Source organism: Haliotis asinina, chromosome 1 (assembly GCF_037392515.1).
Source record: "Haliotis asinina isolate JCU_RB_2024 chromosome 1, JCU_Hal_asi_v2, whole genome shotgun sequence".
NCBI lineage: Eukaryota > Metazoa > Mollusca > Gastropoda > Lepetellida > Haliotidae > Haliotis > Haliotis asinina.
In genome coordinates, this window is record NC_090280.1 from 47,617,317 (window position 1) to 47,644,123 (window position 26,807).

The window sequence follows — 26,807 nt, forward strand, 5'->3', positions numbered from 1 at the left end:
TGATGAAGATGAAGATATATGGTATATCGATGGTGATGTCAAGATGTGGACATTAGACCTGTGTTAGATGATAAAGATGAAGATATATGGTATATCGATGGTGATGTCAGGATGTGGACATTAGACCTGTGTTAGCTGATGAAGATGAAGATATATGGTGTATCGATGGTGATGTCAAGATGTGGACATTAGACCTGTGTTAGATGATGAAGATGAAGATATATGGTATATCGATGGTGATGTCAAGATGTGGACATTAGACCTGTGTTAGATGATAAAGATGAAGATATATGGTATATCGATGGTGATGTCAAGATGTGGACATTAGACCTGTGTTAGCTGATGAAGATGAAGATATATGGTATATCGATGGTGATGTCAGGATGTGGACATTAGACCTGTGTTAGATGATAAAGATGAAGATATATGGTATATCGATGGTGATGTCAAGATGTGGACATTAGACCTGTGTTAGCTGATGAAGATGAAGATATATGGTATATCGATGGTGATGTCAAGATGTGGACATTAGACCTGTGTTAGATGATAAAGATGAAGATATATGGTATATCGATGGTGATGTCAAGATGTGGACATTAGACCTGTGTTAGCTGATGAAGATGAAGATATATGGTATATCGATGGTGATGTCAAGATGTGGACATTAGACCTGTGTTAGCTGATGAAGATGAAGATATATGGTATATCGATGGTGATGTCAGGATGTGGACATTAGACCTGTGTTAGCTGATGAAGATGAAGATATATGGTATATCGATGGTGATGTCAAGATGTGGACATTAGACCTGTGTTAGATGATAAAGATGAAGATATATGGTATATCGATGGTGATGTCAAGATGTGGACATTAGACCTGTGTTAGCTGATGAAGATGAAGATATATGGTATATCGATGGTGATGTCAAGATGTGGACATTAGACCTGTGTTAGATGATAAAGATGAAGATATATGGTATATCGATGGTGATGTCAAGATGTGGACATTAGACCTGTGTTAGCTGATGAAGATGAAGATATATGGTATATCGATGGTGATGTCAAGATGTGGACATTAGACCTGTGTTAGCTGATGAAGATGAAGATATATGGTATATCGATGGTGATGTCAGGATGTGGACATTAGACCTGTGTTAGCTGATGAAGATGAAGATATATGGTATATCGATGGTGATGTCAAGATGTGGACATTAGACCTGTGTTAGATGATAAAGATGAAGATATATGGTATATCGATGGTGATGTCAAGATGTGGACATTAGACCTGTGTTAGCTGATGAAGATGAAGATATATGGTATATCGATGGTGATGTCAAGATGTGGACATTAGACCTGTGTTAGCTGATGAAGATGAAGATATATGGTATATCGATGGTGATGTCAAGATGTGGACATTAGACCTGTGTTAGCTGATGAAGATGAAGATATATGGTATATCGATGGTGATGTCAGGATGTGGACATTAGACCTGTGTTAGATGATGAAGATGAAGATATATGGTATATCGATGGTGATGTCAAGATGTGGACATTAGACCTGTGTTAGATGATGAAGATGAAGATATATGGTATATCGATGGTGATGTCAAGATGTGGACATTAGACCTGTGTTAGATGATGAAGATGAAGATATATGGTATATCGATGGTGATGTCAGGATGTGGACATTAGACCTGTGTTAGCTGATGAAGATGAAGATATATGGTATATCGATGGTGATGTCAGGATGTGGACATTAGACCTGTGTTAGATGATGAAGATGAAGATATATGGTATATCGATGGTGATGTCAGGATGTGGACATTAGACCTGTGTTAGATGATAAAGATGAAGATATATGGTATATCGATGGTGATGTCAAGATATTGACATTAGACCTGTGTTAGATGATGAAGATGAGATGCGTTTCTATGGTATGTTGATGGTGATGACAAGATACCGATATTAGACCAGTGTTAGACGAAGAAGTTTAGTATATAGGGTAGACTGATTGTAATGTCAAGATCTTGATCATAGACTTGTGTGAGATAGAGGAGATAAAGGATATAGGAGATAAACATACTGTGTTGGAAAATCTGAGGTATATAATGAAACTATAACAGCTCTAAATTTGATTTAAGACCAAACACGTAGCGTGAGGTTTTAAATGCAAAATTTAGAGCTATTATAAATTTGTTATACAGGTCTGATTTTCCAGCACAATACGTTTATCTCCATTTTACCATAACTGCGTTATTCAAATTTTAAACAAATACATAATGTGTTGGAAAATCAGAGGTATATAACATGATTATATACCTCTGAATGACTTTGATTAACCAATCACAATCCGGTATGTACTGATGTCATGGTAGAATGATAACTAACCCTTTCAGGTTAAGGAGTTTTCCTCACAAGCACATTATTTGACTACATTGAAAATAATAGAGACCTTGTTTCATAGTGACATAACACAATTTCTTTCTTTTCTCAGGCGGAAAATCTTCTGTTGGATGGCAACATGAACATCAAGATTGCGGGTGAGTTAACAAATAGTTTGTCTGATGCAGCAGAGTAAGTGAGGGAGTAAAGTTTTATTACTCATGTTGGAATATCCCATAAATATTTCAGCAATATCACAGCGAAGGCTACCAGAAACGGACTTCACACATTCTACTAAAGGGGAAATAGGACCAAGGTCTTTGACATGTTGAGCTTTTAACCACTGTGCCACCCCACTGCCCTGTTGGTGCAAGAAACACTCTTCATGGTTGTACAAATGTCTTTGTCCACAACCAGTTCAAAAGCATGATAATGGTCTGAAATTTCAAGCCATTTTCCCTGAAATTTCTTGAATATTCTTTCAGAATAATTGCTGACATTTCTACAGAATGTAAGTTTTCATTCCAAAACTTCATGATGTTGATGATCCATTCTCATGTTACTGACCGTCACTGAAATGAAGAAGAGGTGATGTGGTAGTTTTACAGAATATGTATTTTCATGACACTAGTGTGGTTTTAATTCACACGATCATCTCTCTCAACACAATATACCTGGTTTCTTTCAGATTTTGGTTTTGGCAATTTTTTCAAAGCGGGTGAGCAGTTGGCAACCTGGTGTGGAAGTCCCCCCTATGCAGCTCCAGAGGTGTTTGAGGGCAAAAAGTACCTTGGACCTCAAATAGACATCTGGGTATGTGTCTCCTGGTTGGTGAAGTGTGAATCACAGCCTGCTTAAAGGCATTAATGGTTAAATTTACAGATGAAGTCTTTGCTATTTTAACAGCAAATAATTAACACGCAAGCTGGTATAAATATCAGGTTGCATTTTGAGGTTTCAGGTTGCCCCAGTGCAATCATGGCATGTGTTCTGTATGTTTGTCTGTTCCTGAGTCTAGGATTGTGCTATATGTTCAGAGCCTGGGGGTTCGGTTGTATGTTCTGTGGCCCTCTGTGCGATATGTTCTGTATGATTGTGTGTTCCAGAGCATATGCATTGTGCAGTATATTCTGGTCTGTGGGCCTCTGTGTGATATGTTCCGCATAATTGTGTGTTCCAGAGCCTGGGGGTTGTGCTGTATGTACTGGTCTGCGGCGCTCTGCCGTTTGATGGGCCAAACTTGCAGACGTTGAGGGACCGTGTGTTGTCAGGACGATTCCGGATCCCCTTCTTCATGTCAACAGGTTGGTGCCCTTATCTTAAGTAGTGTTTCCCATAAGTTCCCGAAAGGGCAGGGCAACAGAATTTCAAAACTGGCATTATATTAAGTTGACCATGCATCTAATTCTTAAAGACTCAAAGACTTCACTTATTTCACTTAACTTCAACATGAAATAGAAACTGAAAACCTCCAAGTGTTAATATCAATTATCGTATGAAAAGGAAAGTGAGTGAGTTTAGTTTTGTGCCAGTCTCAGAGATATTCCAGGTATACGTGGCCGTGCTCTGGAAATAATCAAGTCTTGACCAGACAATCCAATGATTAACAGCATGAGCACTGATCTGTGCCATTGGGACAGACAAACCAATCTTGTGAAAAGTCTTGTTAATGCAACAAATGTTCCAAAATTGTTTGTTTACAATTATGAGAATGGTGTTTGATTGCTTGATAGTCGTGTCACTTCCAAACAATCAGACCACCACAAATAATGAGTATTTAACATGTGATGGGACTTTTTTTACTTTTCTCTTGTTGTACAAATGGACACATTAGTAGAAAAAAAGAGACTGGCCTAATGCAAGCTTTTCGACATGCTCTTCATAATGCTTTATATTGTTGTAATGGTCTTCTATAACTGCAACTGTCAGGTTCATGACAATGCATATTTATGTCTCAAACAGGCTGCATCATTTTCTCTCTGTCGGCTTCGATGATAAAAAGTGGAACCGTATAACCCATGTAAACGGACAATCACTACTCAAATCAAAATAGTGCCGCACATGTTTGGATATTTTTTCAGTGAAACTGAATTATTCTATCAGTGGTGTTTAATTAGATATGTAGACTCATCCAAAACAAAAGCATTAAGTAATATGTGCGTTATAGAATACACTGTGTGAGATGTGACAAATCGTCACATCTTTCTGCCTGTTGCAGAGGTACTATGCTGGTTGCATGGACCTCTCGGAAGGAGGGTGGCACTGACTGCATTCACCATTGTGTACTGAATTGTTACAGAGTGTGAGCATCTGATCCGGCGAATGTTGGTGCTGGATCCTGCCAAACGCTTCACAATGGAACACATCAAGAACCACAGGTGGATGCAGCTGGATGGGGGGCAGCCCAAACAACCACCCCCGAGTCCCATCATCGGATACAACGCTAAGGTTGGCGAGTTCAATGAGCAGATTCTCCGTATCATGCAGAGTCTCGGCATTGATCAGAAGAAAACGATGGAGGTAGGAAGGAGTGATGGGGAGGTGTGGTTCTGTGTGTGTGTGTTTGTTTTGTGGGGTGTGTTTGTGGGATGTAAATTCTGTGATTGTCTGTAAGCTGAGTGACTGTAAGTTGAGATATTTTCGTAACAAAATCAACTATTTCTTCCTCAGCTACACGTAATATCACTCTTTACATCAACAAGTAGGAGGTAAAAACAGAACAACGTCCATTGATATCCAGTTAAAGGGAGATAACTCTATTTAATACTACTAGAACAAGGTTGCACCAGAATTCTTGTAAATAGTGAGGGAGTTACATTTTGTCCTTTTCAGCAATATTACAGTAATATCATGGCAAGGCGGATCTCTTTGGCTTTATACATTATGCCCATGTGGGGAATCAAACCCAGGTCTTAAGCATGAAGAGGAATTGCCTTAACCACCAGGCTTCCCCACTTGAAGACAGGTGCAAGTCACTGTTTATATCAATGACATCTTGGCAGGAACTGTATCATTTTCACTCTGTTGCAGGCTCTGCGTAATGACTCATACGACCACTATACTGCAATCTACTACCTTCTACTTGATCGACTGAGACATCATCGCAGCAGTTACCCAACAGATAACAGAATCGACGCTCGCCGCCGCCGCCCCAGCACGATTGCCGAACAAGCCATGATGAGGAGCAAGGCCCACCCAGGGAACATCCATCGTCCGTCACTAGGCAGCGTCAAGCAAGGAGTGTTCAGCAGAACTACAGACTGTGCCAGTCCACCAGTTCAACCCCCGCAGTTGCTGGCCGTTAAGCATCCGACATTAGACCTCGACATTGTCCCCCCGACAAGCATCCCACACTGTTTACATGATGTCCTGCCACCACCTTTCTTGAAAACAATGCAATCTGTGGCGGGACATGTGATCACCACATCTATTGATGAAGGTGTCGAGGTGGACATTTTAGATAGAGACTCTCAGAGTGACTTGCATCATCGACAATCTACAGACGGGAATGTGATGGCCCCAGCGCTTGTGCCCAGCTGTATGTATGGAGATATAAGCAATTTACTCAGCAATAACAGTAGCACGTCTCTCAATGCGGCAGGATCTCTTCAGTCTCCCTTCGCAAGTTTTGATTCCTCCCTGGAGGCTGATGTGAATTCTAGTCTCACGTCTTGTGTTCAGAGTAGTTTCAGTTCATGTGCGTATAATGCATCCAGCCCTATGTATTCTAGTGGAAGTAATTGTAGTAATGGTGCCCATGGCAACCCAAGCCTACTACAGGTGGGCACTCGGTGTAATAGTCCATCGTCCACAAGCGTGGCATCAAATCCCGGTGATACAAACATAAACACGCAGGTGGCTGATGAACCGACTCAAGATCGGAGTCAGACACGATCTCCTGTGAATTTCAGAGAAGGGAGGAGGGCATCTGATGGACTTGTAGCACAAGGAATAATAGCATTCAGACAGCGTTTGCGAGAAAGTATGCGAGCGAAAGGTATGGTGGAGCTGCGGCAGGAGCATCAGCAGCTTCAGAACATGTTTCAGCAACATATCCCGGTGCCTCCCAATCCCAATCCCCATCCCCTGCCCCACCGCAAGCTGTCTGCTCCCCACCACCCGTCCTTCAGACAATGGTCACTTGATGAGCAGCCTGTTCATCCTCCAAGAAGACGTCCCCTGATGAAGCGTATGAGCCTGCCATCAGAGAGTTTCGACATCCAGCCTCATCGCCTCCTGGCTCTGAAGCAGTCCATGCAGGTGGAGCAGCAGATGGACCGTGTGGGCAGCCAGGAAAATGTCCACCCTCATGGTGGGGTTGCTGGAGGCTACGGGGGGATGGAATTCCACATGACCAACAAGCCTCTTCAGCATCAACTGATGCAGCATCGACTGCAGCAGAAACGACAAACGTTTCAGAAACATGGCCAGCTGAGCAATCAATTTCAGCAGCTCCACATAGACCCACAGAACATGCCGGTCATTGACTTTGGACATAGCGGGCCTGGTCCGTCGGGTTTACAGAGCTATCCGTACCCCGAGAATCTCATCTCCCAGCCTCACCAAGATCTTGTCACCTCTACTGGCTTCTCTCCCCTCCCTCCCAATCCATTAGACAACCCCACCCCATTGGATGTACCGACACCCATGCCACAAGAAATTCTTACCCCTATGATTTCTCAGCCAAACACTTCACAAGGATACTCCTCTGCTGACTCCCAGTACCTTCCCTGGACTCCCCTCAAGCGAGCAGATGCGGCCATTTTGGCTCAGCTTGAACAAGGGTCAGCCCAGAAATCAAAGGAGTCCAAGTCACCATGGATGAGATACCAGGAGAATTCAGAACAGGGGTCCCATGTGGGTCATGACACAGCCATGGCCTCCACTTCATCTGAACCTCCAGTTTCTAAAGGAGACTTTGACCAACTGTTCAAGGCAATGCCTGTTCCTGCTATTCATGAAGCATCAGAAATGTCCTTCTTTCACACGCAAATGAATAATGATGATAGCCCAATCTACACAAGTCCTTCCTCACTTGGTGCAAGCAAAGTCATTGGGGAACGTGTCAACGATGGAATGGAACATGCAACCCAAGCCTACTTCGGTCCACTAACTGAAGAACACATGGACCTGACCTGATCTTCTCTCAACGAATGGTGTCTTAGTGCTATTTTGTGTTGGCATGCATGTTACAGTGTGTTTAGACAGATTGCAAATCATATCATCAAGTGTTGTGCCACACTCGCTGCAACATGGCTGGTGCAAATAGTGGACGTCAAAGTGTTAATGGCCATTCATGTTTTATTGAAATGTCCCTTGAACATTTACAAAGAGGGACAAGTTTTAGGTTTGTGTGAACGAAGGCCAAGAGGAAAGATGAGATAAGGACAATCATTACACAATCACTGTGGCCTTTAGTTGTGCCTGTGTCTATCAATTAGTTTTGTACCATGGTAAAACAGGAAGTGCAAAAATAGCTTTTCAGTGAATGACGAGGAAACAGGTACTGATTTTGCATCACCATGGTAATCACTGTTAGGGATGTTACTGGGTTTAAAGGTCATTAATGAGTTCTTAGATTGGTTAAGTCCACATCTTTTTTATAACCTATTTCAGAGTCATTATTAAGAGCTGGGCATTCTAGAAAATCCCTGTGTGTAAACAAATAATTTCTGAGGGTCGGTGTAGCGAAAAAGACAATATTGTGCCACAAGTGGCAGTAACATTTCCTAATTTGCGATGATATCTTTCTGATTCTTGCTATTGCAAATATATCAAACGGTTTAAGGCTTGTATAAGGGGCTTGCATTTCACTGTGAAACTGAACAGGAGAACATGGAAGGTGGTTTAATGTTCAGTTGGCATTATTGCATTTGTTTTAATGTTATAAACATTTAGCTTATTTATACAGGAAAATATCTCTAAAGAAGACCTGTTTTCAGACAATAATTGTTTTACAATTTTCCTGCCAAAGTGCACTTTTATTTGCCTGAATCTATTAAGGAATAAATTTCACATAAAGCAAATTTTGGTCATGGTTGTAGGGCAGCATTTCTGTTGCTTAATGAGTTGTTGCTATGGGAGGCTACTCTGGCTAGCATATTCTCAGATGGTGGAAACAAAATGACAAGCCGATATGGATACTGAGTAATGAAACCAGTCTGTTATGCCTCCCCCAGCTGGCTCTGTTTGGGAGACATGCTCCATCACAAGTTAGTAGAAACACAGTTTCATTAATTTATCACTGACATTTTCTGTTGCATCATAATCGCTGCCATGCTGAAAGTCGGAGATTGTACAAACAGGGAGAGAAGTCTATAATTTGGTCTGATGGTATGTTGACCAAGGGAGGTAACTCTTCAGCTTTTGTTCAACAGAAACATGACTGGGCCAAAGTGTAAATGGCAGATCTGTCATGATGTTCTTATCTGAAACATTTAATTCATTCCTATAGTTAGTTGGTAAACTGAAACAACCTTTGCTGTTGCCATGTTTGGACTATCCTTGACCTTGTGAGAGGTTATTTGCAAGTTTGGATTCATCTTGGAAGGGTTAGATCCTGCAGGTTCGGGATGCAGCACTTACTCTTGCTCTGATCAATGATCTTTCTTCACCTTTTGCACAGTTGATGTTCACATTTCCTGGTCATGTAAAATTGGAAATACTCTCATCTGTCACTAAATATATCATTATATGGAAATCAGGAATGTTTTCATCTGGCACTGCATGTGGTCAGGTGGAAATGGTTTCCGGCTGAGAACTTCTTTACAATGTGTGATTGTTAATGAAAAACAGTACCAAGTACTCCAGTCTCCAGAAATGATAAAAAACAGCAAGCTACATTTGGTAGTTGGTAGAAGTGTTCTGCGCAACAAATACACTTTCAGAAATTTCCCAAAAAAGTGTTTCAGATATTGTAACTACTTATTATTATTGTTGTTTTCTCATGAAATTGGTGTATTTTCACAAATTCTGTCAGAAGTATCATATTGATTCACAAAGCTTCAGAAGCTGGTCTACAGGTGGAGTGTCAAAGGAACCGACATGCCAAAGATAAGTGTTGAAATGTAACCATGGTAACCAATTTACCATATTTATCACCATGGGTGCATTGATAAGTGGTACAGTATCAAGTGGGCATAGTAGTATTTGTTCATGCAAACTGAATGGAAGGTGTACATCATAAGTGTTTCCACTTTATTTTTGTTATTGTATTTTTTCCGATGTTACAAAAGCCAAAATAAGTAGGCAGGATAGGATTGTAGTGGCTTCCTGATGGACTACCATTGTACAGAAGGAAGCGTATTGTTGTACAAGGAGCAACTTACTTTATGCAACGGTCAGCAATCGGTGTGTTTTTTGTCATGGAACATAGATATAGTGTGTGGAGCTCTTTATGTTTAGGCTAAAACCAAAACAATTGGTTCTCAAGCAATGACTCTGTTAACAGCAGGTGCTGATATATACTACCCATCAAAAGTTTAAACTCACTTAATGCACCCACTATATGATATGTATACACATATGGTTACATTAAAGATTGATTTCTCAACTAACTTAAGGGAACCAACTGCAAAATACAGGCAGATGAATTTCATGAGTATCATGCATGAAATAACAGAAGAGCATTGGCAGATGTGCAGTTTAAGAAGTAAGGAAATTTTCTTTAGAATTCACCAATTTTCTCTAAGTTTGATCATATAATGAACTCAGGACAGTAATCTTTTCAACCTGATAAATTAGTTTTATAATACATCAGTTCAGGTGTGAACAGTAGCGGTACAAAGTATGGATTATTTTGCAGAATCTTTAGAACAGTTGATTGAAGTAAATGGCTACACTTACACTACTGAGTCAAAACCTTTGATGGGTAGTATATACATTTGATCAAATGGTATTCTTCTCTGATGGAGTGACCAGAGTCACTGAAAGGCAGTCAGCCTGAGAACTAAGCACATTTGAACTTTCACTGTAAATCAAAACGTGCAAGCACCTTTGAGAGAGTGTCTGTTGTGTTGCTGTGGAGAAAACAGCTGGACTACCATATCAAAAGTCATGATATATGACGGCTCTTTAATCAAACAGGGTTTACAAAGTAAAGCAGAGGTGATATATTTATGGATACAGCAGTATTTATAATTGTATGTGTAGATTGTATATTTATGTTTAGGATGCCATGTTGAAGGCCATAGTCACAATACCTTGTATATTATTGCTGGGGGTTGTCTCATAAATTGTTGTCATTTTTCATGAAGTTTTACGGTTACAAGCATAAATGGCATTGGTATGCAAGTTCTGGTGTGTTCATTTGGTATATGGATGGCTCTGCAGATTTCCGTTTTTAGGTTACTTGTCTGTTAAATGTCAAGATGAGAAAGTACAAAAATCTGTTGGTTTGGATCTTTTGACCGAAAAACTTCATTTCATGTTTGAGATAGCCCCAGAACAGTTCACATGATTGAGATGATTATGTGCAGGATCTGTTTTATGTGTACATGCTGCAATTAGATCAAAATATATTTTTTGAATTAGCTCTGTCAGCTTGTATGATCAGTGTATAGTGTTATATGTATTTGTGTGAAGTTTTCAGAAATGTATGCAAAACATATTCACAGGTTCCCATGGTAACAGATGTGCCTCAATTTGTCCATGTCTGTTTCTGAGAAAAAGGAACTTTAGTCAGTGGTACACACTGTCATGGTACAAGACATGGATTGTGATATGCTGTTGCAATACATGTAGCGTGGTACGCTCGTACATAACGTGTATCACAAAACAGTGTTTGATAAAACGTATGCATAGACTGTTATATGATCATTGTCATGGTAGAATGTTACAGTACGGCTACAATGTATTGTACAATGTGTACATGGCAGACTGTAGTGTGTGTAATGATGCAGTCATATTAAGAGTGTGTCATGGTAAACTGTTCTAATAGTGTCTTGTTTCAATGTACATTTAGAAAGTGTATTGTTTTAAAGTATTTTGTTACAGCTGTTAAAAATCAGTCGGTTAACCAAGAAGTCTTAAGTTTACATCAGCAAAAAATATTCAACAAAATTTCTGTGATTAGTCACCATGCTATTAGGTCAGACCATTTTGATTTTCATCTGATTTTTATTTAATTTAAAAATGTTAATTATTTAAGGTGTGCTACTTCAGGAAGCATGAAAACATAGTACAGTCATGCCCAAAAGTTGAGCATAGTTGAAATTCCAGTTACCATAGATACACTGAATGAACCAGTGAAATGAAAACTTGTTGATTGAAAATATGAAATAGTATTAAAAAATAGTATTTACTGAAATGTTGTTGTGACACATCTCTATGTAACCATGGCAGAAGGGAAGTGTCACTTCACAAAGTCATTGAAGTCTTGAGAAGAATTGCTATATAGTCCCGAATGTTCCTGATCCTCGGCTATCTTGATTTGCATGCAGGTAAAGAAAACACAACTGTGTTTTCATTTTACCTAGCAATGCAATTGCCATCTGCATGCAATGGTTTATGCCAACATTGGTTGATCTGGGCCAACATTCTGTGTTTTGCAACTGAAAGGGTGAGCTGTCCCGGCATGGCACACACCCACAACACAATTTCCCTGTGTGACGTCCTCCACACAGTGTCAGTGTGTGGCACTTTTAATCAGTAATGTGAGACTGAGTTGAGTTTCACAGAGGGAAAATACCCTTGCAATTGTCTGTTTTCTTGTCAGAATAAGGTCCATCTATGCTTAACTTTTCGGCTTGAGTTTTATGCAAGGAGTTGTTCCTGAGATGTTTAGAGAAGTTTCACATTAAATTTTTCTAGTGATCACATTTGGCCTAAATATCTAATTTTCAGACATGGCATTAAATGTGAGACAAGGAGTATGATATATACAACTTAATGTAAAAGTTTTTTAGTGGTCTTTCAGCATAATATCAAAATGATCATAACATTGATAATTATCTAGCAGTTATTACTTATGCCATAATATGAAAAGTTGTGTATTGAGGATTATAAGGGTATGCTTAGTGTGTAGATTGACAGCTGTCATATTTATCCATGCAGTCACATGGCCGTGTGCTGAGTCTTGAATCTAAATGGGTCAGAATCTGAGTGGGTGTGAATCTAAATGGGTCAAACTCTGACCTCCTCCACTTGTGCACTGTTTAGAAACTCACAAAATTTATGAACATGATCAAATATTGCATAATTCTTAAAGAACTTGGCTTTCTCTTTAATATGTTTTTGTCTTGTCTCTTAGCAGACAAAACTCAACTTTTGGAAATACTAATAACATGTTCATAATAAATTTACCTTTATTTTTTTTCAGTATGGTGATGAATCACAGTGCAACTGAGAAACACATGGATTCTTAATAGGAACCTATCTGTGTATTTTGCTTTGTTTCCACAAAACACTGACCCCATTTATATTCAAGATGGCATCCAGTTTTGAAATTACACACGAGTCCGTAGTGTCATTTAAAGGGAGATCACTCTGGTGTGTGTTAGAACCAGTCACGGCTTAATGGTAAAAAAGTAGGCTATACACAGTATGTAACTTTGGCACATTTTATAAGCATTATTTTGTTGTTAAGTTTCCAGTGATATCTTCACAAATTTGTGGTCACTATATATTTATTACGCAAAGTCATGAAGTTGCTATTATGGATGAATTTTGTCGGTGGTCTCGTGTTCTTACTGAGATGGTGAAAAGAGACGTGTGGAGTTTATCGTTATGTTGGTAACGTTTAAACACAGATTTGGGCCAATAATCCAATGACATGTTCTTGGTTTTCCTACAAGTCTTCTGGGCAAAATATTTGGAACACGGGATCAGTAAAAAGCTCAAAGAGTTGCTAGTTCCTTCCAACCCTTGATGAGAAGGTAGAGATAAGTGGAATTGTTTTATCATGTTTTTACCCTGCTTTCAATTTCAGAGGAAATGAATCATTACATAATGATATTGATACATGTTGATACATCATGATGGTGACACCTGCTTCGAGAACATCCACTGTTCGTGGTATGTTAGAAGATATTGCAAGCCGTGAAAAATGAGCGTTTATTCTCAAACCATGATCTAGTCACATGGGTGATTCTTAAGCACATCCGGGCATTAGAACAAGTCTCAAAGCAACTTGTTCTATCCATGGACCCACTCTTGCATGTGGAAAGTGTTACTTATATTCAGAGCAGTCAGTATGTTTATTTTCACTAACATTAACAGGTCACACACATGGTGACCTGTCGTGGCAACCATTTCAATTTCAGTGAAGCATTGGTATGAATTTGGGCAGGAATATAAGCAAGCTGGTGTTGCTTTGGCGCATGTGTGTTGATTTCTGGAACAGGAGAACGTTTGGGTCTTGATCACTACTGGGTATAACTTAGGAACAGCTATGCGTTTGCGTCGTTTTCAGGTGCAGTAACCCCACTGAGTTTACTTCAGGAACAGGTGTAGGTTTGAGTCGCGTACCGATGCAGTGGCACCATGGGTGTTCATGAGTTCATGAACAGCATTATGTCAGAATTGGGTTTAGGGACCGTGACCTTTGGATCTTGTCCAGGAACGGTAGTTATGGGACATGTCATGAAGCAGCGTCTTTGTTGGGGGACGTGGAGTGACGAACCATCTTCCATAATAGCAACCTCTATACGTCAGGCCACAGCTGTATTGTTGAAGCAGCTTGTATGATGTACAGAGAGCCCTTCAGGTGTGTCTATAGTGTACATACATAGGAGTAGAATGTTATGCACAATCACAACAGTGTGAAGTTGTATTCAGTTGTTGGCGTGTTCAGACATGGATGAATGCATAGATGTTTATGTGGTTGTATACCGCACAGGAATAAAACAGCTGCATTGAAATCAGTTGCCTTGTTTTCTTTTTTGTCATCAAAGGTTAGTGTTTCAGTCAAGGAAGTGAGGGTGCAAGGTTGTGTCCGCGTTCAGCAGTATCACCGTGGGAACATAATAGGAACGTTCTTTGAATCAGACGACACAGTTCAGTTGATTGTATTTAAATCTTAGAGACAAATCCTTGTATTATTTGCTACTGTAATAGATCATTATTTGAGCGATAAAGATTCAAACCCATTTACACGGATCCAGCTCGTCGCAGGAATGTTTCAACAGAAAACAGACACACATTGTGGTCGTGTGGCTGCAAAATGTTACAGATGCGGACAATAACTGATTCAAATAGTGAATTCGAACAAATTGAGAAAGCAAAGAAATGTATTGGGCATGGTGAGTTTGGTGGGAATAGACTTTGATAACTCACAGTTATACTTCCAGTAGATGATTTCCAGGGTATTTCACGACATGGAACGCTGTTACCTTTTCCCCCGTAAGCAAACGTCTGTTCCACGTCATGGCAAGCATGACCTTTTGACTAATAAGCAATGATAAAATGATTATAATCCATCTTCACTTGATGATAGTTGCTCATTATCAACAACAACAAGAACAACAACACTGAGTTTCATACAAGTAGGGTTTGAAATGTTTCGTGTTGGATTTATTGGTGAAAGTGAACATTCAAAATGTCAATGCACGATTCAAGGTCCAATCCCATTTTAACCTCCATGTGACTGTGACAGCCAGCACTCTCCTCCTCATACCCCCTGCCAGCCTCCTGATCCTCCGAAGGGGCAGTCTACGCCATTCCTTCTGGAAAGCAGCTTCTAACTAGGCAAGCATCTGTAAAGGATGGTACTTTGTCGCACACGAGGAGCAATCATGTCCCAGATATGCCCTAAGAGGTTAAAGTTGGGGCTCATTCAATCCTGGTATATGCCAGGGGGTACTAAACCAAGTTCTCCATGTATACAGTGAGACCCGGGTACCCGAACCATAAATAAATAGGAAACCTCGTCTTCCGGTCAATTCTAAAAATGCCCAATCTCTTACACTATGTAAGTGCCTCTCTGTCACGGATATTCGGTTTCCGTTTCCGTTTCCGTATATTTACGAGGTACGATAAGATACTGAGAGGGGTCAAAGGGACAGTGCCGGAAACTACCCGTAAGGATTTGCCGCAAGCTGCAAGACGTTCAGCTTGACCTGTAAAGACACTCGAGAAAAAGATATGTTTCTGGCACCTTGCCTAGTCACCTGCGAAAAATATGGATGACACATGCCATACTATTCTGTAAAGACATGTAACACAATAACCCAGCCTGATGATCCATAAGCTCACGCCTAACAGCAGGAATCAGTTTACTTTGAAGGCAGAAGTTTAATCGGCCCAGGCATGCAGCAATACACCATACATTGGATATTTAGACGGAACAACATCAGACTAAAAGTAGGTCAAGATAACTTGCGTCGAGAGACTCTATGCTGCGGGTTAAGTCGCCGAGACGAAGTTTGCCTTTGTGCATTTATACCTGAGTTCCGGAGCAACGGTCTGAGCCCTCTTGGTCGGATGCTTCCGCTTGTTCGTGTTGTTCTCGTGATAGACACATTGCCACCACTAACAGAAGATTTGTCGACAATGTATTTGCTGGTCCGATTCCAGTACAACACATAATATTATAATCATGAGATGTGTAACACATGTTTCACCAGTCTAACAGCCCTGTTGTCGTTGTCGTAGTCTGTGTATCAAACACGATGTTTGTCCAGACTCTCTGCGACCATTGGCCATGTTACCCATGTATTCAGTGGACAGATCAGCGTAAACATGACTATGTTACTGACATAGCACTATGCAAATCTCGAATAAACTGCTCAGAGGAAGACATCTGAAAGACCAAATGATTTGATTCATAGTTTTCCCAGAAATTATTAAGAAAATCTTTGCTTCCTAATACCAACAAAAGAATTTTGGAAGGTACAGAATATTTGAGGCAATTCCTGTTGACTAAGGATCAACCGTATTACATCAGAGTTATTCCTAGCAGACAGCTTCCTTTGTTGACATTGTAGATTTAACAGCAGAAAAGAAAAGACACCTGGATGTAAATGATTCTAAAAGGAGTATGACTGATGCAAAAGAGTTAGCTGTTAGACATTACGTACCTCTGTCTACAGTATACAGAACTGTGAAGGACATTCAGCCCGGCGTAGGGGATTGAGCACAAGACGTGGCAAGGAGGTCAAGGAAGTTGCAAACCTAGTAGTAGGCGCCTTGGTCAGATTGTGAACAGTGGAAAATTGAAAAACTTTAAGAGTATCAGAAATGACATGATTAATAGAGGAAGTCCTCAGGTATGCAACCCTTAGACAAGTGTTGCAAAGATGCAAAGGATGCGCAAAACGAAAAGCCGTTTAAACTGGTGTAGTGCTCACGAATGTCATGAATGGGAAAATGTTTTCTTTTCTGATCAAACTTCCGCCCGGCTTTTTCAAAACTGTGTGAACTTGTGGACACAAAGTACCGTGAAACCTGTCTACCAACGTCCAAAACAGCTCGAAAATGTTCCAGACCGGCCCAGCTACATCCAATATTTTAATCCTGTTGAGAATGCCTTAATGAAGGACAGAATAAACTATACATGACTCAGAAATATTGAGGTAAGAATGGTCGAATATTGGGAGACCCTGTCACACGATTTCCTACAAACTTTGATCGGTACTGTACCGAGGGGCATTCAGTCGTGTGTTGCCGGGCAACGATGTCTCACAAGGTACTGAAAAGATAGTGTAAGAGAATCATATTCTAACCATATTCAATTTAGTAAAACTTGTGTTAGACACTTGCGAACCACTTTTTCCATAATTTGTGCAATTTCGGTGGTCTGGAATCGAGACCAGTGGTTAACGCAGGAAGCAGCGGAAAAGCAACAGCATTCTGTTCAAGATGTAATGTTGTTGTTGTCTGTTCTTGGACTGGCAAAAGTCTCGATTTTTTTATCGGCTTTCTAAACCTATCACAGATGACCATGTGATCACCCAGGAGACATTCCGATTAACACTTACTCTTGGTTGCCGTCGCTGTGTAGACCGATGCGGGACAATGGAAGGATGGAAGGAAGGATGTTCACAAATCAACAACCAGCTTATCAGTTTGCATGTTTTATGTGTAAAGGTCGTCCACAAACACGACACGCACTCAGGTTTTGAATGACGCCCCAGTTCCATGACACGCTCACAATGGGTTCATTTGAACTCCACTGATCTGAAATCAGAGGTTGGCAATACTTCGGCTAATCATGTCTATCATGGAAGATTCAATAAAGAATATGAAACTGGTACTAAGACGTACCCCATCTGCACTCACAGGACAGGTCGGCATTAGTGATTTCACAAGGATAAAGGCAAACAAAGAGCTAACGCATTAAACCAAGTCGGTACAGAAAGTGGAAGTCGAGAAAACATACCAGAAATCAAGTTCATTCTGGCAAAGGCCTACAGTCCATCGGAAGGAAGAATGTAAATATACCAGTTTGCCTGTAGGTTACATACATGTGTTTGAGTTCGAACCCAGTGATGGCATACATAGAATCATTTTCAGTTGGAAAAACAACCACAATATATGCGCATTTGGTGCATCGCGAACAATTTGTCAACCTGGGAATAAAGGTAAGCAGTCGAGTCAACGCTATTTCTATTAATATGAAGATGTGTAAAGTAATCCTGCACAGGAAAAATGACTTTGTGTCTCGATGCCAACTCGGAAATCCAAATCCACATGAAATCAGAATCATCAAAGAGCAATGTAAAATGTCTTGGCATAACCGAGGTTTTCTGATCTACATTACTGTCCCACGAAGCAGTTGTTCCGGGATGCAGTCGTCCAGACCTGAACATCCGTCTTTTTTGCGTTGGCTCAAGAAGCTTATCCACTCACTGTTGACTGTTCTGTGTCACGGTGAAGTTGACAGGGATGGGAAGAAACACTGAACTCGCTACAAAGACTTTGTTATCAGCTGACAAATTGTAAATCACATGTTGTTTTGATCCTCTTCTGATGTAGATTTGCTTGGTATAAGTGAGGAATATGCACGATAAGTGTCTGTCTTGTTATGGAACCACCCTATCATATCTCCCTCTTCACTGTTAGATGTTGGGGCCTTTGTGTAAGGTACTTGAACGCCATGATATGGAGTACTATCCATAACAATCAGACTTTTAAGGGACGGTGCTGGTAACAGTTGTTTTTTCACCTTTTCCAGGAAAAACACCCCGTTAATGTCGATATGTCTCGGTTGTTTGCATAAAATAATATAGATAGATAGATAGATAGATAGATAGATAGATAGATAGATAGGATATTTATACAGCGCACATATCCACGCACTAGTGCATGCTCCAGGCGCTTGTATTTTTTCCGTCGATCACTGGATGTCAATCTCATCAACACATCGTATTTCAATCTCAACTCCCTGGGGAGTATACAACTCTTGCTGCCACTAGGCGCGCCGAGTTTATTGTGGCTCCCTCATCCTAACGAGGTACCCAATTGACAGCTGGGTGGACTGGGACACATAGTCACAGTACTTTGTCCACGTTTACTGCACGGTGCTGTACCCGCAACTAGGTGTATGCATGTGTTCATGTGGCCACCATCTGGTCATATACCAACGGATTCGTGGGTTCTTTTAAATGCACAGGGTTGTGTACTGTACACTAGGGGTTGTGACAACACTGAGAGAGTCTGCACACAAAGATTCCTCCAAGGCTTTTACACCCGGTCACAGGTGGGCTCGATCCCGAAACCGAAACCTCGCTGGATCACTAGCCTGGCGCCTTAGCCAGCTCGCCCACCATGCCCCAAAGCCAAGAACCCTATGTTATTGGAACAGTCCATACACATGTGTTGCATGGGAGGGTATATTTCACAGTGTTATAGCTGTACAGTACCTGAGGGTGTGTTGTTTTCATTCCATGGATTCCAGTTTGATACTGTTAGATCTTACTGAAGGATGAAGAATTGCGTGTTGGTTGACGCGACGCTCGGCTCATAGATCGTGACTGTCTAATCCTGAGACAAACATTTGCAATGACACAGATCTTGGTGTTGTTTGTTTGTGTGTCGTTCAGTGCCACATTTCAGGTATATGCGGGTGGTATATGTTGATAATCCTGTGATCAACAGCATGAACACCGATCTAGGCAACTGGAATACGTTGACTTGGGTCAACCGAGTCAGCAAGCCTGACCCCCATCTCGCTAGTCTCCTCTTCTGGCATTCGTGGGTTGCTGAATATGAATTCTAGCCGGGATCTTCACTGAATATATAGTTTTGGGGCTATAAATTACACATACTATTAAGTGTATTACTGATAGATACCTCAGGTTTATTTATGAATAAATTATTTTTGCTCTTATTGACATATCCAATCTCAGACCGAAACACTGTCCATTATTTAAATGAGGAATGGCAACAGAGAGAAAATACTATTTTCTGAAAGCTGCAGGACGTCATGCGGATGCAGTGGCCGTTCTCTGGCAGCATATCTTTGGTAACACGGATGCAGATAGTCTGGAAATGGTGCTTGGGGCGTCATGCCACAATAAATGTCAAGCGGTGGATGGCCTTTCCCTCAGTCTTCACTTAGTCGAGGCTTCTCCTCCGTGACTGTATGTGCCCAAATAATCCTTTTGCAGTACATGCACATTGATTGGGTGTTTGATTTGCTATCTTCTGGTAACATAATACGGACTGCATGAAACATGCTCTTTTGTCTCCGTTTCGTCCATTCTAACAATGGAAATACAAACTTTTGAAAAGCTGAAAAGAGTCTTGTTGGCAACACAAGCACATGGTTCACAGGGATGCCAATTTCTCTCTGCGTTCTGTTTACGGAGTATTGCTACAATGTAAAACTACATGCAGTGATGACAGACGTTTTCTTCACAGAGAATATCAAACCAAGAGAACAGGAATATCAGAGTATCAGTGAACAGGCATATCGGAGTATCAGTGAACAGTGAACAAATATACCAGAGTGTCAGTGAACAGGAATATCAGAGTATCGGTCGACAGGCATAACACAGTATCAGTGGACATGAGTTTCAGAGTATCAGTGAACAAGCATATCACAGTATCGGTGAACAGTGAACTGATATATAACCCCACTATCAATGAGCAAGCTTGTCAGAATACGCGTGTCATCAGTACATCAGTACAGTACCATATACATCATAGTATCAGTACAGAGAACTATCATTTTCAATAGACACTTTCCGTCCTGAAAACTCGTGACGTGTCATTTAAGTTACATTTCGCCTTTGTCACTATCTTCTTGTCCAGGTTCATTTTTGTCTTCAGCTGTAAACATTTTCCTAGCAACCATATATTTAAGACTCATGTCAAATGTATACCACAAGCTTGAAATGGGCTATCGTGAACTCATCGGCCTTGAAGCGCTTAAATTTGATGTTAACAAAATACTGACATTCATCACTTAAAAATATATACACCGTATTTAGTGCCCTTTATCCATATATCTACTTACGCGTCCATCTACAGGGAAGCCGCTGACCACAAAGTGTTTTCAGAGCGTTTTGTCTCAAACTGGCAATGTAAAACTGTTTCCCTACCCATTAGCCATGATAATGAGTGAGTTAATATTTAGCGGCATATCGGCAATATTTCAGCCATATCGTGACGAGGACAATCTAATTGATATCAATAGGAAAGAAAACATAGAACATAAAATAGTTTCATCAAAGGACAGTATAGTACTAGAGTATCACAGCTATATAAAGTTACAACTAGCACACTGATGTAAAAAGGGAAATCACTATAGAGAGTACAAAATAAATACGGATTCGAGATCATCCAGACTGATATGCATCAGAGCTGAGGAACTTTTGTAGGGGTAGGGACAGAGTGATTTCAGTTTTACGTCGCACTCAGTAATAAACCAGCCATATGGCGGCGGTCTGGAAATAATCGAGTCTGGTCCAAACAATCCAGTGACCAACAGCATGAGCATCGATCTGTGGAAATGGGAACCGATGACATGTGTCAACCAAGTCAGCGAACCTGACCACCCGATCCCGATAGTTGCCTCTTCCGACAAGCATAAGCACCTCCTATGGCAAGCATGGGTTGCTGAAGGCCTATTCTACCCCGGATAGAAGTAAGACAAAATACCAGTTTGTCTTAACAAAGTGGATCCCATGAGGCATTCCTTAACAAACATGTGAGGCTGATTTTGGATGATAACAATAATCTGACCCTCCTGCTTTTTTTTTCTTTGAAATATACTAACTCTCACTCATAACATTTTGAACATTATCATTGCGTAAAGGGCAGAGCGGAAAAACTGATAATATGGTCCAGGGACGATTCTACTGTTCTCAGGACAGAGATAATCCACCTCCATTACTGGCTTCAGACCCGTTCTTGTCGTAAACGGTGACAAACGGGATTGGGTGAGTGAATGAGTGAGTTTAGTTTTACGCCGCACTCAGAAATATTCCAGCTATATGGCGGCGGTCTGTAAATAATCGAGTCAGACAATCCAGTGATCAACACCATGAGCATCGATCTGCGCAACTGGGAACTGATGACATGTGCCAACCAAGTCAGCGAGCCTGACCACCCGATCCCGTTAGTGGCCTCTTATGGCAAGCATAGTCCTTACTTTGTAACTCTAACTAGAATGTAAATGCTAGTAAATAGGAAATATTTGAAAATCATTTCGCCATTTGTCAATTCTGCTCATGTCAAACAGGTCATTTACATGTAAAATAACTGCTGAACCTCATGTTCGGAAAAAATGATGTTTTGGTGATTTCTGAAGTAGGCCCTCCTCATCCCTCAAAATGATCAGAGAACCCCTTACTGAGTTTACTGAAAGAAAAATCTTTTCACAATTCGAAATCGGTGAAACCATGCTTGACTAGTGTCCTTCCTTAGTCGAACAAAATGGAGGGATATCGTCCGGAAACCGAGTTGTTAATCCCCGGTCATTTTGGCATATGCAGCGATATTGCTTCCCCATTTCAGTAACGACACGACACGACACGACACGACACGACACGACACGACACGACACGACACGACACGACACGACACGACACGACAATTTAATCACCGGAATCGCTAATTTATGACTGACGCTAAATGCAAGGACAATAACTCTAAAAGACAATGACTTTTGGCAGCTTCAAGCAGTAGATACTTATGATTTCCATTCTTGCGAAAACAAGAGGGAAGTTTGCATTTTGAACGTTGCCGTTGATATTGAATTGCAATAAGTTTAAATTGATCACAGTCCGCCAAATGTAGATACCACTGACCGTGAATTGTGACAGACTGTTTAGTGGTCCGTACAGCCACCTTGAGCTTGCGCACACGCCGTGCATGTCACCTCATTTAGTTCACTAGAGTCGAAAAGAATGTTTAAGGCAAGTGTTTCCACTCAAACACCAATTTCTGTTCTATGTTCAGAGGGAGCCATATCCGCGGAAGGACACGGTCATGGAAAAAAATGTTAATGCTGTCCTGAACCATATATTCCATCGCCACCCTTGGTGTGTGAGGACTGTGAACGTCACTGGCGTTATTGATGTTTCAACATTGGCCCCACATATTGCTGTGGGCAGTGGAGTCCAGCAGCCCGAAGACGACGAGTAATCGCATCGCTGGACATTGCTACCCTTGACCCATAAACTGAAGCTGCTGCTACTGTTGCAGCTTGAGTTTGGTTCCTTATGTGAGTGACCCGGATGAACCGATCTTGCGCATGACTGTCCGGTGGTGGGGACGATCAGAAGCAAACACGGTTTGCTGATGACGTTGAGCAAGTCGTGCAATGGTGGTAAGGTGACAGATTGTCTAGCTACAGCGGTTGCATACCTTCCCTTCTGCTGAGTCGTTTGCCTAGGCATAGATTGTGTCGCCTGTACACCTGTACACGGAACTGTTTTTTGACACATACCTGTATAAAGTGTACCTCAGAGAGAAATGCATGCTTTCCACCCAAAACCGTAGATGCAGGTGTTACAATTATGATTTCACTGCACTGAGGGTGTGCCTAAGTACATTTTCTTGTGGGGGTCAAACTCTATGGCATCATCTTATCTGGGATGAAAATGAACGCTTATTTTTATGAGATTTCATTTTTTCGAAACTTGCGTTTCTTTTACTGTTCAGAATATGTAGGAATATTAAATATTCATATTTCTGTTTATGCATCCTCTGTATCAGGTTTCCATTTCCTAACTAGCAATAAACAACTATAGAGTAAAACCAAACCCAACATTTACAATTTCTCGAAAATATATTTCACTCCGTCTACCAAAACACATGCAATGCATCAATACGTATTCTTTTTTGAGTTAGATGGATACCTTTGTGTGCTGTCGATTAGGTACCTAATTCTGAGAGGGTGAGTTCGAATCCCGGACTCCACCCAAAAAAAGTACTAGATTCTGTATTTTACTGAGTTAATATGTTCCCTTAAATATCATTTCATACATGTCAGCACTGTCTACATGGTATTGTACTTTCAGTATAATATACTGAACTGTGTGGCAGCCTAATGGTTAAAGCCTTCTCTCGTCAAGCCGAAGACCCGGGTTCGATCCCCCACATGGGTACAATGTGTGAAGCCCATCTCTAGTGTCCCCTACGAAGATATTGGAGGAGTAGTTCTAAAAGCGGTGTAAAACTATATACACAGTCAATCACTCAAAAGGAAAGAAGACAAAATGCTAGGACCTTTAACTCGATGAAGTGGCAACGAAAGGACTGTTCTACTGCGGTTAATGTAAGCCTGATTCATATTAACTGAAACCGTCAGTCAATATTAAACCCTGGTGAAATTTTCCACGAGAAGGCAAAGACACGAAATAACGGGAACGAGGAAGTATTACAATCAGATAATAATTTATTTGTGGGCTGTATGCTGGAGAGTTTGGCACCCCAGACCAGCGAAAGCATTTTTATCCCTATTTGTTACAGGTCATGAGCTTAAGGATATTGGGACCTATTCTGATCAGCTCTTCTGATTGGTAAAGTAAGTATGTTTAGGTCGTATATGATTCGGTAAATTACTCAGTATCATAAATACTTAAAATCTTTTACTTAAGTTTTCTTTGAGTAAGTGTAGAGGTAAGCTTTCACTGCAGGTACATTAGCTACGAGTGTTGAAAAAGTCGACCTCACCTAGAAAGTGATACAAATGCTTTCTGTTTCATTTTACAACATACTATCTATCAACCTCAAACAAATTGGGTTTGCATTTTCCTTTTATCTGGGTACTCAGTCCCAAGTAAATGAAAAATGAGGACTAATTTAATAGACTAATATCGTTGTCAAGGACGTGAATGGCATTACCATCACAATGCCACATTGACAATGACATAAGAATCTATGTCGAAACGTTACCTATGCAGAATAAAGAAGCTGCATATCAATAAAATAGAGAAGTAATTGGCAGCTGTTCATTCAAAGATATGCACTCGTTTGGATTCGGGTTAGAAGCTGTCCGAAGTAACGTCTTTGGTGTTCTTAAGAGTCAACATAATGGTGGTGAGATCTGGATTATTTCATACCATCGTTCCAGGACGGCGTGTACACAATATCAATCAGTGTCTTGTTTCATCCAGAAACAGATATCTATATACTGCTCTGTTGAAGACTGATTATTACTGCATGCAATTATGTCAAGCCTCGATTTGGGGAATTAGCTATTGGGAGCGAACCTTGAAACAAGAAAGGAGAGAGATGTGAGTTCTTTGGGTTTATTCAAGCAAGTGTGCCTGAGATGGAAGAACCCGTCAAATGAACTATGTCTCATATTCCAGATTTCTGTTGTCACTCGAACCTGCCCATGCATTTTGAAATGATGCATCAAATGCAGTCAATATATAAAATAAATTTGACTTTTCGTTGAGATCTCCAACACATTTATACGCTAGAGATAATGCGAGGAGACCGAAACTCAACGGATCCCCCACCAGACATTGTGTTTCCTGTAGTAGTTAATGTTGAGAAGAATAACTACAACATCTCAAAGACTTTTATTTCACCCGGTGAAGTGGTAAGGATATACTCCGAAACGTTGTGTGCCTCACAATAAAGGCGTGTACACCATTAAAAACACTCTTGTTTATGTGAGTTAGTTAGTGAGTGAGTTAATATTTAACGTCACATCAGTATTGCAGCCACATCGTGACGAGAACACGAATTGATGTATATGGTGAAAAAGCTGTCGGCGAAGGACAACTGGAATATCGCAATAAGAAATAAAACTGGCCTAGAAAGTTAAAACTAATTTCACTATTCAGACAATACAATATAAAAAACAGGCTATAGATCGCGAACAACTGAAGGCAGATATCACCATACCAGAGGCCATGGGGACTTACAGTACTTCTCCTACCTGCATGGTCCATAGCTGGATTTACCCCGTCACTTCAGCTGCTGGTGATTGTATGCAAGATTAGCCACAAATTAAAATAACAGGAATACTACGGTTACAAAAAATGGAACATTAAATTTGACTTCAAATGTTTTGGGACTTACGTACCTTCTCACTTGGACAATATTTTCACAATACTTTAACCCCCTCCAGGATACAGCCACTAACAAATTTAGTTACTAATTCAACTTTAAATCATAAAATACTTATTTATTTACAAGTCAGACAACAAATCTAATTCTTTTTAAAATGCAATAATTAAATGAGAACTTACGTTATTAAAAAGGTCCTTCATAGTTCTTGATTTGAAATAATTGTCGCTTGTGATGGAATCTTCAACACAGTCAAGCAAGACATGCTTGACCGTGATTATAATTATTTCATCACAAGGGATGCAGAACGGAGGATCCTCGCCTTTCAAAAGATATTCATGCGTATGGTGTGGCCAATACGACACCGTCGTATAATGACCTCTTGATATCTGGACTGACAACCCAAGTAGGTGTAACCGACGTATGTTTTTATTGCATGTGATTTATTTACACCTACATGGGTGTCCCACTTCTTCTGCATCACATCACGGATGTAAGATCTAATAGTAGCTTTATAATCAGTGTAGGGACTAAGAAGTGGTGTCACATTTGTTGAGTGCTGCTTTAGCAGCAAGGTCTTGTTTATGCACATAACTTCTGAATGTCATTCAAAGTCATACCATCTCATATGAAAGAAACACTAACCGAAAAGCCATTTGGAGTTTAAAAAGTCTTAACATTAGTTTTGTTTTGTTTGCTTGCCTTCCGGAGAGAGTTTGTGAATACGTTTCACCAATATCCGAACAGTATCACGACCGGAGACACCAAACGTCATCTTCACACATTGTACCAATAAGGGGAATCGAAAACAGGTTTCAGCATGACGAAGATGCTCCTTAATCATTAGGCTGTCACACAGTCCCTTGTCTGCTTGGACTCGTGAAGACCCGGGGTAGAACATTTCTTCAGCAACCCGTGGTTGTCACCAAAGGCGACTATGCTTGTCGTAAGGGGCGACTACCGAGATCGGGTGGTCAGGCTCGTTGACTGGATTGACACATGTCGTCGGTTCCCATT

At 40.6% G+C, this 26,807-nt stretch overlaps 1 protein-coding gene across 1 annotated transcript in view; it reads left to right on the plus strand.

Annotated features, from left to right (window-relative positions):
• LOC137292336 (serine/threonine-protein kinase SIK1-like) overlaps nt 1-14,236 on the plus strand; it is a 48,562-nt gene extending 34,326 nt beyond the window's left edge. The window contains exons 5-9 of the mRNA XM_067823824.1: nt 2,491-2,536; nt 3,067-3,191; nt 3,559-3,682; nt 4,678-4,898; nt 5,409-14,236. Of these exons, the coding sequence (XP_067679925.1) occupies nt 2,491-2,536; nt 3,067-3,191; nt 3,559-3,682; nt 4,678-4,898; nt 5,409-7,517 (2,625 nt within the window). The 3' untranslated portion in view covers nt 7,518-14,236. The remainder of the gene's footprint in view (nt 1-2,490; nt 2,537-3,066; nt 3,192-3,558; nt 3,683-4,677; nt 4,899-5,408) is intronic.
• The last annotated feature ends 12,571 nt before the right edge of the window (nt 14,237-26,807 follow it).